Genomic DNA, 13,202 nt, shown 5'->3' with positions numbered 1-13,202 from the left:
TGACTCACGCTGTTAGCTAGCAAACGTTTCCCGGTTGTTTGTTTAGAGCTGTGACAAATATATGTCATTCATTAAATATAACTGACTAATATCTGATCGTTTTAAAAAAAAAAATGAGAAAAAAGGACAAAACACTACATTACCCATAATCCACGACGGCAAAACAGACATGGGGGTCAAGGGTGAGTCAAGCCGAAACTGCTACTTGCATGTGAAAACGAAATAAAATTCGGGTTTTATTTTTGCTGTTATACCGTAACAGACCGTTATGATTTAAGAGCTAGCGTTACGTCACGTGTCACTTTTTCCTTCAACTATCACTCCGAGTTTATTCAACGCTACTTCCGCAGCCTTATTTTAGCATTGGGCGTGTCGGTTTCACCTCGTCAAACATATTTTTACTAACGCTGTCTTTTAAATCACACACTTGTCATGGCGTCCACCACCGCTACTGAAGATTCAACTCAGCTTGAAGCTGTCAAAAGTAAAGGTAAAGCCAACATTGAAGAAGGTTTAATATATTGTGTATGGGTTTTTTATTATTATGTATGAGTATAGGTGGTTAGGTGGTCTGGACTAGACTAGAATTTGATGAAAGCAATGCACAGAGTGAAAACAGACACGCATGCACATGGCAGTTCGGGTTGTGAAAGATCTATATCCAGTTTGACATGTGAGCGACACAGTTGCACCGGTATCAGCCTCCTAAATCCTTAGATGAATGGATCGTAGAGACATGTACCGGGTATCACAAGACTAGCCACTACTTGACAGTCCGTCTCTTAAACAACGTGAGAGCCTGGGCTGCTGGTGAAAGGATTGTCGCACATGCTCCAGTTCTTAGTGTAACGGATGCCAACCTGTGAGGCTGTTCAAGTGTACGTTGGTAAACCTCACTCCCTCTGCATTAAGAGCTGCGCTGAACACGCGGTCGACAGCCCGGGCTTTTGGCCGTGTGGTCAGCGCTCTCGCCTCCCATTGCGAAAGGCCTGTGTTCGAGCCCCGGTGCGGGCGGTGCGGAACGGGGGGGTTACATTAGCATGGCTGAAGACCAGAATGGATGTAAATAGTATCAATGCGTGTATTATAGCCATGTAATTGAACTTATTTATTATGTGCTGTGTAAAACTATGACAGGAACAACGTCAAATTAAAAGCACTCAAGGAATACAGAGCCACCATCCACCAGTACCAGACTGGAATTGGTTTTTCAGACAATGCACCATACAGATATTTCCATTAGCACTCGGTAAGGTGATCAAATCTTACCTTCACGCATTACCACATAAGCATCAGCAAATATGAGGTGAAAGAAAAAGGGTTAAAAAAACAATATAGTAGTCCAGACTGGCAAATTATCCAGTCTGGACTAGACCAGACTAGAGCTGTCCTATCTAGTGTGACTGGTGTGTGTTCCACCTAGTGTTTGAGCATGAACTGATGAAGTCTGCTCAGATGAGAGGCCAAACGTCTTCTAAGACAACCTGTCCATTTGCCATGGATTCAATGCCCTGAGATCACTTGTGTTGTTTGGAACATGGCCATCAAGCTGTGTGCTAAATGAAATGGTATTTTAGAAAAGCATCACCACTTTGATAAAGCTTTGAGGAAATTACTCACAATCACGGGAAGTCCAAAACTGACTGCATAGCTGCATGTGTTGATCCATCCCAGAGCGAATGCAAGCGCTTGCTTATCTGACTGGAATTTAAAAAAAACAATGAGACATATTAAATTGCATTATGCACACCTGGGGCAGGATAACTATGATGCAGTGTCTTCAGCGTAGACGTTACTAATGTTCCATGAACTTTTCACCTTAGTATTCTTTGAGTTGAGATATGTCTCACATTGACTTATCTTCTCTGGAAGTAGCATTCCGGGATTTGTGAACCAGTGACTACATGACACACATCATTGTGGAACATGCGTCATTCGTTGGGGTATCACGAGACACCCAACTCACCAGACGAGACGATGCATATTGGGTCCACAAGACGAGATTTTTACTTTCATTTTAAGAAAGGTACAACAAAAAATATGACTTAGACCGAAGGTTTAGAATACTTAAATGCTATATAACATCTACTTTATTATATGGATCTGAAACTTGGACAATAACAAAATCGACCGCAAAAAGATTGGACGTTTCTGAGATGTGGCGTATACGTAAAATAGTAAAGCTACCCTGGCAGAAAGAAAGAAAACCCAACAAAAAAGTACTAACAGTGGCACATCAACAAAGAAAGCTTTTGAAGGATATTGTGGAAAGGACAAACATGTTCTGTGGTCACACAATCAGACGCAGACTATTTCAAACTCAACTCCTAGAAGGAAAAATAGAGGGAAAAGTGGAAATGAGGTAGACCAAGATGCAAATGGATCGATAACATCACCACATGGAACAACAAATGCGATCAGAACTGCAAATTAGCAGCTAAAAACCGATGCTAATGGCGAACCATGACCTCCAACCTTAACTAAATGATGATGATGATGATGATGACCAGACACCTTAGGTGAATTTCGGTATCACCGATATCAGTCTAAACTCTAAAGTTTACTCAGTACTTTTACTAGTGGCCAAAGTAGAATACTACATTCACAATTAGAACGCTTCATCTGCCTTGTATTTTTGTATTTTAGTTCATTTAGGGCATCTCTGTGTGGAGTTTGCACATTCTCCCCGTGCATGCGTGGGTTTTCTCCTCCCCGCTAGCTTTCATTCACGCTCCGTAACAGAGGAGTTTCCAAGGTTTTTCACCGCCATTTCGGCATGTTTAGTAGTGTTTGTGATGAGATTCCGCCACGATTGAGCATTTTCTTCTTCTTGCGGGTGGCCGGAGTCGAGTGGCAACCAGCCCTTAGGTGCATTATCACACCTACCGTGTTGGAGTGTGGCCCAGAGTTACGAACAAGCTGATATTATCCGACCTTCAAAATACAGCCGATCGGCAGCCGATCCCGATCCTGAAGATCGTATGGGGACTTCCCTAATTGTGTAGTTTTGGAATTTTGACCCTGAAATGTACTTCCTGCAAATGACCATCGCAATATTTACCTGCTTCTTCTTTTGTTCACTACTGTCCAGATCTACCTCCTACTATAAACATTGAAAATAGACATATTTAGTATATTTATCAATATGAGTATTTCTGTATGTTGTACATGTATATCAGGGGTGCGTGCACTTTTTCAGCATCCAAGTTACAAGTCGACATGATCTGTCTCTTACTATCCATCCATCTATCCATTTTCTATGCCGCTTCTCCTCATTAGGGTCACGGGGGCTTGCTGGAGCCTATCCCAGCTGACTTCGGGCGACAGGCGGTGTACACCCTGGACTGGTGGCCAGCCAATCGCAGGGCACATATACACAAACAACCATTCACACTCACATTCATACCTATGGACAATTTAGAGTCTCCAATTAACCTAACATGCATGTTTTTGGACTGTGGGAGGAAACCGGAGTACCCGGAGAAAACCTGTCTCTTACTATAAAACATATAACATACATAATAAAACCTAACCGCTAAACTACTATACTTAATACTAATGATTATTATTTCACATTCACACTTTCAAAGAGAACAGGTATTAAAAGTAGTTACTATCATTCTCAAATAAATCACAATTCAATTCAGTATGGAAATAAAGATAATTACACATAATTCCTCAGTAGTTGTGTACATAACCAGTCAGTCAAAATAGCTACCTAGCGTTCATTACACACACACTTCATGTATCACGTCCGGTTAGCATTGGCTTTCAAATGTGACAGATATTCAAGAAATGAAAATGATGATGCAAAAGACAATGCAGCTGAAGTCAAGACAACATATTAAAAAGCTTTCAGCAATGGACACATTTTCCAATTCATCATGAAATAATAGTTCAACAGGTGGAAGTGTAGAAAACACACATTTCCATTGTGAACTTCGGGATGAAAAGCAAAGCCATCAAGCCATTTTTTGCTATGTAAGGAGCAAGGAGAACATAACCTTTGTTATAGATGTAGACATCTTATGACTCACTTAGCTTATCCGTAATCAGAATAATAATTACCCGTGAGTACCTTAGCTTGAGACGTCTGTTCACCACTGTGCTGCAGGGGGCAAACAGCGAATCAGGACGGGAGCTTAATGTCAGCTGACTGATGTCATATGACGTCTACAAAGTGACGTTTGTGCCACCCACCCACACTACCTTTGCGAGAAAATGAAGTTAAAGGAGACGTACTGACAGATACATTGACCTTTGCACTCTCTCTGCTCTGGTGGCTCTGACAGATGAGGAAGGACCCAACGTGTGCCGGTTCTTCCTGAAGGGAAAGTGCCATTTTGGTCCCAGATGTCGTATGTCTCACCAGTCTGCCCAGCTGATTTGTGAAGTAACCAGCAGCTCAGTGTAAGTGTTTTTCGTGTTGATGCACCACGTTAGATTGAGATTGAAATCCTAGACACAGCTCTCTACTGTATCTTGTATTTAGCGAGTCATCAATGGCTATCGCAGATGCTATTCTTCTGGAGGACCAGGAGGCAGAACAAGAGGAAGAAAAACAAAAGAAGAAGAAAGGAGATCGGAACAAAGCGTCAAAGCCAAAGGAAAAGGCGGCCAAAGATGACGTCAACAAAAAGCCTCGCATGCGGACAGCTGACGACATCATCTCCCGCATTGTCTGGGATCCCTCGGTGGATGCCTCCCAATTTATAGTGGGCTATGTGGATCGTTTCCTGGGCGTACTGGAGCGCCCCTTCTCTGAATTCAACTGGGACACCAACCCGTGTGACTGCGACTACGCCACCGAGCTGGCCCTTCCCAGACACAGGATCCAGTACTTCACCTACAGAGGGCATCGTGTCTGGGACCGTCACAGCAGGACCGACAGGGTGTTTGGCTCCACCGGTCAATCTCTGGCTCCCCCCTTCGGAGGGGAAGAGGAAGTAGAAGGTAAGCCAGGACGCTTTATTGCAACCGAGTGTGCACACTGACCCATTTGCAATCCTTTTTAGGCAAAGAAACACAGCCTGAGGACCAAGAGCAGCAAGGGAAAGTAACTCTGGGACATGGACAAGCAACAAGAGAGGAGCCACCTGCTGTCAATGGGCAGGGAATGGATTGTACCACCACTGAGAGCGCACATCTGGAGGACGAAACTCATCCCTCTGACTCAGCACAAGCCTCCCTGGAATGGGCATGTGTTGTGGAGGAGGCTGCAAATAGGTTTGTCTTCCTGAAAATAGATCACAAGTTATCTACCCGCATCCCACATTCTCTGCTAGGACTGCCAACTCCAAGTCAGTCCATGAAAAGGATTAGTTTGAGGAAGAAATGTATTACGGAATGCTTGTTTTGAGGAGCAAATGTTCATGCTGACATACAAGAACAGCGTCTGCTGCCAGGAGTCAAGAGGTTAAGGATGGTGTTATGTCATGAGCACATCCCGAGAGTCTCTCTGTAGTCATCTTCTTCTCTTTCTCATTTTAGTCTGACAGCCTCGGCAGACAGAGAAGGACCACTCGTACAAGAAGAGAGAACAGCTGAAGGGGAAGAAAGTTTTGAAAGCCAGGACAATTCGGTAGGGAGAGAACCAGTCCCCTTGTACTGTACTGTATAGTAATAATTCATGTTAATCCCCCAAACCCCCTCCCGCTGTAATAAACACAGCTGGGTGATTCTCCCACTTAATCAACTCAATACCTCCTTTTTATCCTACTTTTACTATGGCTGATACCACCCTCTTTTTTAACAACACCGACTACAGCAGACATGGCATCTGTAAAGCTGAGATTTACATTGCCGACCTTTCTGTCTTCTTAAAGGAAAAGTGTACTTTTTTGGGAATTTTGCCCATCATCCACAATCCTTGTGTGATACATGAACATGCATGTCTAGTACATATAATCAGACAAAATAAGAAAACCTGTTTACCACCTTCTAAACACACTTTTTAACATTATTAGAGGCCTCTAGACATGAAATAACACCCCTATAGTAACCTTAACACTCGTATTACCCAATATAGTAGACGTAATAACAGAAAATAAAACTTATAAGACATATAGAACATTTGTACCACCTTCTAAATACACTTTTTAACATTAATAGAGCCCTCTAGACATGAAATAACACCCTGATAGACACTTTTGCACTCCTATTACCCAATATACTGTAGTAGACATAATAAGAGAAAATATAACATGTAAGACAGAGAAAACCTGTTTAGCACCTTCTAAGTACACTTTTTAACACGCTAGGTTAGGCGTTCCTTTCTATGTTGCTATGTGAAATCAATGCATCCAGGAAGGAAGTTCAGCTAATGCTTCAAATGAGCAAAATACTTCTATGTTATCATGAAATCACCTGTTACATGCTCACAGCATGGATATAAAACTATAAAACCTTGTTGGAGCTTTTTGGAGGTGTTTTAATAGTGGCCTTTCTAGGCAGAATGGGTGTTCCATTATGTGCATTTATTACCTGCCTCTTTTTACCAGTTGACAAAATTATGCCAAAAAGTGAAAATTATAAGATAAAAAGTCGAAATTGTGATTAAAAAGTCTAAATTATGAGTTCTTCATTAGAAGGCACAGAAAAGAGAGGCGTGTGTTCATGTCTCACATAAGGATTGTGGTTGATGGGCAAAATTCCCAAAAAATGTGCAATTTTCCTAATTGTCCCGGGCTAGTGTAGTCTTCTCTCAGATCTCCTTGTAACAGCGCATGGAATCCATGACCCCTCTAATAAGTAAAATAGTCAAACCAATAAAATAAATGATTCCATATTAAGAACTACTTTGAGAATGAAAACTTTATAATTCACACATGACTCGGTGAGTCATCGCTTCAACAGACCAACATTGCCTCAAATGACTGAAGTATCCAAAGTATTGACATTCTGATTTGAGAATTTCAGTGCACATATATATATATATATATATATATCTCGTAAGTATTGATATTTCAGTATGGATCCGCACATCACTAATCAATAAGCCAATTCGTGGCTTAACATTCGCGATAGATGTCTGGCACTCTCTGCATTCGAGTATACAGTATAGACGCCAGCGACCACAATATGAGGAATGACATACGCTTGTCGCTTTGCTGTTCAGTACAGTTGATATTTGATCATTTTTCATTTTTACGACACAGACTCCATCAGCATCTCTTGGTCAAAGATCAGAGAACCGTGGCGGTCGCCCCCCTAAGAAGAAACCCACGCACTTCATCACCTTCAGGGCCAACACTCCCGCTATCCTCACCTGTTTCCAGCAGCTCCAGGAGGAAATCACAGCTCTTCTTCCGTCCTCCGCCCCTCACTGGCAGGCCTCGTCCAGGTTGCACGTCACCCTCTGCCTCCTGGTGCTGCCCGGCCCGGCCGAGGTGGCGGCTGCCGGGGAGATCCTCCGACAGTTTGCCCACATGGATCGCAACCCCCCGGTGGCGGTGATGTTTCCCGTGAAGCTGAAGCATTTCAACGGCAGGGTGATGTACCTGAGCCCGCAGCCTCAGCTTCATCTCCAGCAGCTCAACAACGGCCTGCAGGAAGCCTACAGGAACAAAGGATGGCTCCACAGAAACTCTTACAACCCCCGCTACCACCTCACCCTGGCCAAGGTCAAGGACAAGGAGGGAGAAAGGACCTTCAATGATGTGGGAGACCTGAAGGTGGGGAAAGGTTTAAATTTTGGTCGTTTGCCAGTAAACACCTTGCACCTTTGTGTCATGGGGAGTGCACGGGTGGATGGTTTTTATGAGACTTTGTGCACAGTAACTCTTAGATAATGGATACTATTTATATACTCGCACGCTTTACAAAGACATGGGGCTCTATGTCAAAGATCAGGCCTAACTATAAATAATATTACAGTAGTAGTAAAATTGATTTTGATGCTTTATTTTGATTCCATGTCTCCTAACCTTTGGGGTCCCCAGAGGACAAAAAAGTCCCATTTTTTTAACGCATTGGAATTAGAGTATAGAAATACCTGGATGTTTCATGTTGTTGGTGATAAGTGTTTGCTCCTGGACGTTTGTGACTGTGGCGAGTTCCGGGAGGGGGGCGCGAGGCTTCACGAGGTCCGTGACGCAGCTTGTTTGTATTTCTAAACATACAGCATTTGCTTTGCTTTTCATGGTGATAATGATTTTTTGCAAATGTTTCACGGACATTACGTCATTAAGCCCCTCCCCCCATCGGAACTCAACACAGTCACAAAAGTCCGGTAGCAAACATTTATCACCTACTATGTGAAAATTGCCCAACCTTATTCTAAACAGTAAATTTGACAAATTGGGCTAATTTTAAACAAAATGAAACCCTGAAATTAGAAAATGCATGTGTCTGTTGTCTAATTACAATAGGCGAATAATGGTGCCTAGAATAGAAGTCAATGGGGGTTTTTAGTCCTTTTGGGCCGCTTATCCTCATTAGGGTCGTGGGGTATGCTGGAGCCTATCCCAGCTGACTCTGTGCGAGAGGCGGGGTACACCCTGTACTGGTGGCCAGCCAATGGCAGGGCACATATAGACAAACAACCATTCACACTCACATTCATACCTATGGACAATTTAGTCTCCAATGAAGCTAACATGCATGTTTTTGGAATGTGGGAGGAAACCGGAGTACCCGGAGAAAACCCACACACACACGGGGAGAACATGCAAACTCCACACAGAAATGCCCAAGCGGAGATTTGAACCCTGGCTGGCCTGATGGTGTGGCCACCGTGCAGCCAAAAAAAACAACCAACAACAAAGCATCAAAATCAATTTTACTACTAATCTCATGCATAGTTAAAGGAAAATCATCCACAATCATTATTCTGTGTGTTCTAAAGATATAAAAACTCATACTTTTGAACTTTTATCTCATAATTATGACTCTTTATCTTGTCATTTTGACTTTTTATTTCATAATTTAGACTTTTTATCTTATAACTATGACTTTCCTATTTCATAATTTTTACTTTTTATCTCATGATAAGGACTTTTTATCTTGTAATTTTGCCAACAGGTAAAAAGAGACAGCTAATTAATGCACGTAATGGAACTCAACTATTCCGCCTACAAAGGCCGCTATTAAAACACCCCCACAAAGCTCCAAGAAGGTTTTATGGTTTTCTATCCATGCTGTGAGCATGTAATAACGGGTACATTCATGATAACATGGAATACTGACAAGGGATGTCCCGATCCGCTGTATTTTGGAGATCGGGACATCGGCTTCCGCCATGAGATCGGCCCGATCCGGTTGCCGTTAGCGTTCGGAACTGTGTACCACACTCCAACTTGGTAGGTGCGGTAATACGCCTCAAAGCTGGTTGCCACTCGACTCCCGCCACCCGCCCGCTAGAAGAAGAAAACACAACACCACCATGCAGACATGTCCACGATGTACCGTGGTGATGTTAGTTTCCGTTGGGTAGTTGGAATGGCGCTGTAGCTACAGCGGTAGTTCCCCCCTCACTGTGCCCGCACCGCTGTGTTATGGTGCCAGGAGCTTGCACGGGAAGTGCCGCTGTACAGTGGCGGCCAGTGGTGGCCGTGGCCACCGTTGGTCACTCTCCGGCCACCCCACTGGCCATCTAGACACTTCAGGTATCAGCTTATTGCCACCCCTATGTGAGTAATGGTTTCACCTTGGCCACCCCAATGAAATATTTCTGGCTCCGCCAATGCCGCTCTAACCGCTGGTTGTTTAGACTAGGGACTGTCAATAAATTACTATTGTGTTTAAAAAAAAAAAAAAAATCATATATTCTAAATCACACCACAAATTGATCTCTAATCATGTAAAAGTATTTTTGCACACCCATTCTTTCCAGTTTTATCTTTTATTGGATGGACTTTTATTGGGTTATGGACCTGACTCATAGCGGTTTGTTACTAAAGCGAAGTACTATTGTTTATGCTGTGTAATAAAAAAAAGTTAATTCAGCGATACTTTAGTTAAATTATACATAATAATAATAATAATACAAAATGCTTTGAAGAGCTAATTTCATAACCATATTCAATGCTACAAATTCATGTTTGTAACAAAAGCTTTTTATGAAAATGGCCATTTTAAGCATTAGCAGAACTTTCTTCCTGGGTGCATTGATTTCACATAGCAACAAAGAAAGGAACACCACACTTAGCTTAGCGTTACCTTTCACTAGTGGCCTGAGGCATTGTGAGTGAGTGTGTAGTGAAGCTAGTAGCTAGCTGGTGTGGTGTGGCGAGGTGTCACTACGCCAGCAACGTAGTTCTTGGGTGTAACAATGTTAATAACAACAATAACAATGTTGCTGTAGCTTGGTTAATACGCAGGTCACATTATGTAATTGGAGCGTTGTTGGCGCATTTGGAGGTTTTTTCAGAGGGCTTTATAGGCGGAAAAGGTGTGGTAAATATTTACACGTTTATTTTTTGTCGATTGAGAGATCAAAGCAAAAAAGTAGAAAAAACTTCATCTGTTATATTATCTGTTATTGCAGTTTTTGGGAGTAGACTTTTTTTTGTCTTCTAGGGACCCGAAAGGGTGGGATATTTGGCCTGGGCATCTGGTTGACCTAGGAACAATTTTCTTGATTTTTATTTGAATTTTATGGCTTTGTCATGAACCAAGGAAAAAACAAACAAAAATATACCTGCAAGGAGAAAAAAGAGTGGTAATGTGTTCATGTTGAGGTCATGGATGACGATCTTATTTACTTACGGCTACAAAATCAATCATGGTGGTCCTCGGGGCTTAGGACGCCGCACACAAACTACATTGCGTTCAAAAGCTCTTATGCTTGTGTGGGGATTGAACGATTGACCGCTACCCTTAATGAGGGGATTTATTTTGCAAATATATAAGATGATACGTGAATGTAACCAATTATGTTGTATTCTTTTGAATCCTAACTTGCCAGAAGCACTGAAAACACAGAAATAGTACAGTGTAGTAATAATACTGTGCATCCTCTCACATTTGCCATTCACGTGCACACTTATACATACATTCAATTCATGGCCCCCCAGGAACGCGGATTTTTGGTCAAAAAACATTTTAGATTTTTCTCAACTGAAGACATGTGTCATTCAACATGAGTTGGGAATCATTTATTTGATCATTTGTAAATCCATGATATTACAGGTCAAGTGTACCGAGTACATGTACCACTGTTGGAAAGCCCACACTTTTTACTCGTTGATGATGTCTTGCTGCTTCACTGATAAAGTACTTTCGTCAAGTGGTGGGATTTTGTGCTTTCTTTGGCGGTCCTTGAATGCAACCATAGTTGTGTGGTGTTTGGCTACAGAAGCACTAGCAGAGCGTGACCCCTGCTGTATTGGCATTGCTGTTATTATTACATATAGTACTTTCATGGTGCCGTTTCCAATTAGGATGGATAAGAATCGGCTGTAAACCCTTAAATGAATGGATTGTAGAGACATGCACCTGGTATCGCAAGACTAGCAACCGCTTGACAGTCCATCCCTTAAACAGCGCGAGAGCCTGGGCTGCCGGCCAAAGGATTGTCACGAATGCTCCGTAGCTTAGCATGACTGAACACCGTAGTGGATGTAAATAGCATTAGCAGCACTAGCTAGCTAGTCACCAGAAAGCTTTTTAAGACAGCAAAACTTATGTGCATTATAGCCATCTAATTTATCTTATTTATTATGTATTGTGTACAAGTAAAACAGGAACAACATCAAATTAAAAGCACTAAATGAATACAGAGCCACCATCCACCAGTACCAGCCTGGACTTTGTTTTTCAGAGATCAAATATGCACATTAGCACTCAGTAAGGTCATCCAATCATAGCTTCATGCATTTGGGAGCAAATATGAGGTGAAAATACAGTGAATACAGTATACAGCCTATCTGTGCAGCTTGGGAGAACATTAGAAGGTGCGTTCAAGGACGGTCAAAGTGGGACAAAACACCGCTCACATTAAATATGCAAAAACTGTTGGATTTCTAACTGTATATTATTTTTTTGAATAAAATGAAGGCTCATATTTCCAAAATTGACATACATTTACATCAAATTTGATGTAGTTATTTAAATGTTTTTTGTTTTTTTAAAGTGTTTCCCACAGCTTGGTGGTTGGGGAGCCCTGCCTCACAGCATGCGTGGGGATGTGATGTGCTCTTTTACACATGAAAATACTGTAAGAATGACACTTTCACACAATTGGCTTCTTTATTTTGGAATGTAACATTCATGCCTACATCAACAAATGGAACCACTGAGTCATATTAAATGATTGTTTGTACACTATGGAATTTAACATTATGCATTTTTTTGCTGTGCCGTGCTGTGACATGGCGTGCTGTGGCATGGCGTGCTGTGGCATGGCGTCGTGTGACATGGCGTGCTGTGACATGGCGTGCTGTGGCATGGCGTGCTGTGGCATGGCGTGCTGTGGCATGGCGTGCTGTGGCATGGTGTGGTGTGACATGGCGTGCTGTGGCATGGCGTACTGTGGCATGGCGTGGTGTGACATGGCGTGCTGTGGCATGGCGTGGTGTGACATGCCGTGCCGTAGTGTGGCATGGCGTGGTGTGGCATGGCGTGCTGTAGTGTGGCATGGCGTGGTGTGACATGGCGTGCTGTAGTGTGGCATGGCGTGCTGTAGTGTGGCATGGCATGGTGTGACATGGCATGCCGTAGTGTGGCATGGCGTGGTGTGACATAGCGTGCCGTAGTGTGGCGTGGTGTGACATGGCGTTCCGTAGTGTGGCATGGCGTGGTGTGACATGGCGTGCCGTAGTGTGGCATGGCATGCTGTGCTATGGCATGGCATGGTGTGCCGTGGTGTGGCATGCCGTGCTGTGCTCTGGCATGGCATGGTGTGGTATGGCGTGCTCTTCTGTGGCGTGGCGTGGTGTGGCATGATGTGCTGTGGCATGGCGTGCTGTGGCGTGGCGTAGTGTGGCATGATGTGCTGTGGCATGGCGTGGTGTGGTATGGTGTGCTGTGGCATGGCGTGGTGTGGCATGATGTGCTGTGGCATGGCGTGCTGTGGTGTGGCATGATGTGCTGTGGCGTGCTGTGGCATGGCATGGTGTGGCATGATGTGCTGTGGCGTGGCGTGGCGTGCTGTGGCATGGCATGGTGTGGCGTACATAAGATTGAAAGCATCGGCTGTGTGTGAGTCAGTGGGCTTGCTACTGTTTGCTCCCTCGCTCTCGCATTATCTCTTGCCGCCCTTC

At 43.3% G+C, this 13,202-nt stretch overlaps 2 protein-coding genes across 4 annotated transcripts; one reads left to right on the top strand and one right to left on the bottom strand.

Annotated features, from left to right (window-relative positions):
- The first annotated feature begins 2 nt into the window (after positions 1–2).
- On the top strand, positions 3–12,267 carry leng9 (leukocyte receptor cluster (LRC) member 9). Of its 3 annotated transcripts, XM_054781242.1 has the most exons (7): positions 3–182; positions 458–490; positions 4,293–4,410; positions 4,493–4,953; positions 5,016–5,226; positions 5,491–5,581; positions 7,158–12,267. In XM_054781242.1, exons 1-7 carry the CDS (start codon positions 170–172, stop codon positions 7,788–7,790), a joined length of 1,560 nt encoding a protein of 519 aa, XP_054637217.1. In that variant the 5' UTR covers positions 3–169; the 3' UTR covers positions 7,791–12,267. The 3 variants fall into 3 exon arrangements, with proteins under 3 accessions (XP_054637217.1, XP_054637218.1, XP_054637216.1); XM_054781243.1 differs by lacking the exon at positions 458–490; XM_054781241.1 differs by having other exon boundaries at positions 3–490.
- Positions 10,515–13,117, bottom strand: LOC129185301 (histidine-rich glycoprotein-like). The gene is made up of 2 exons (XM_054782134.1): positions 12,301–13,117; positions 10,515–10,561 (listed from the first exon to the last, which is right to left on the bottom strand). Exons 1-2 carry the CDS (start codon positions 13,115–13,117, stop codon positions 10,515–10,517), a joined length of 864 nt encoding a protein of 287 aa, XP_054638109.1.
- Between the last annotated feature and the right edge of the window lie 85 nt (positions 13,118–13,202).

This window comes from Dunckerocampus dactyliophorus, chromosome 7, assembly GCF_027744805.1.
Source record: "Dunckerocampus dactyliophorus isolate RoL2022-P2 chromosome 7, RoL_Ddac_1.1, whole genome shotgun sequence".
NCBI lineage: Eukaryota > Metazoa > Chordata > Actinopteri > Syngnathiformes > Syngnathidae > Dunckerocampus > Dunckerocampus dactyliophorus.
Note: the sequence above shows the minus strand (reverse complement) of the source record. Positions and strands in the feature narration are given on the sequence as shown.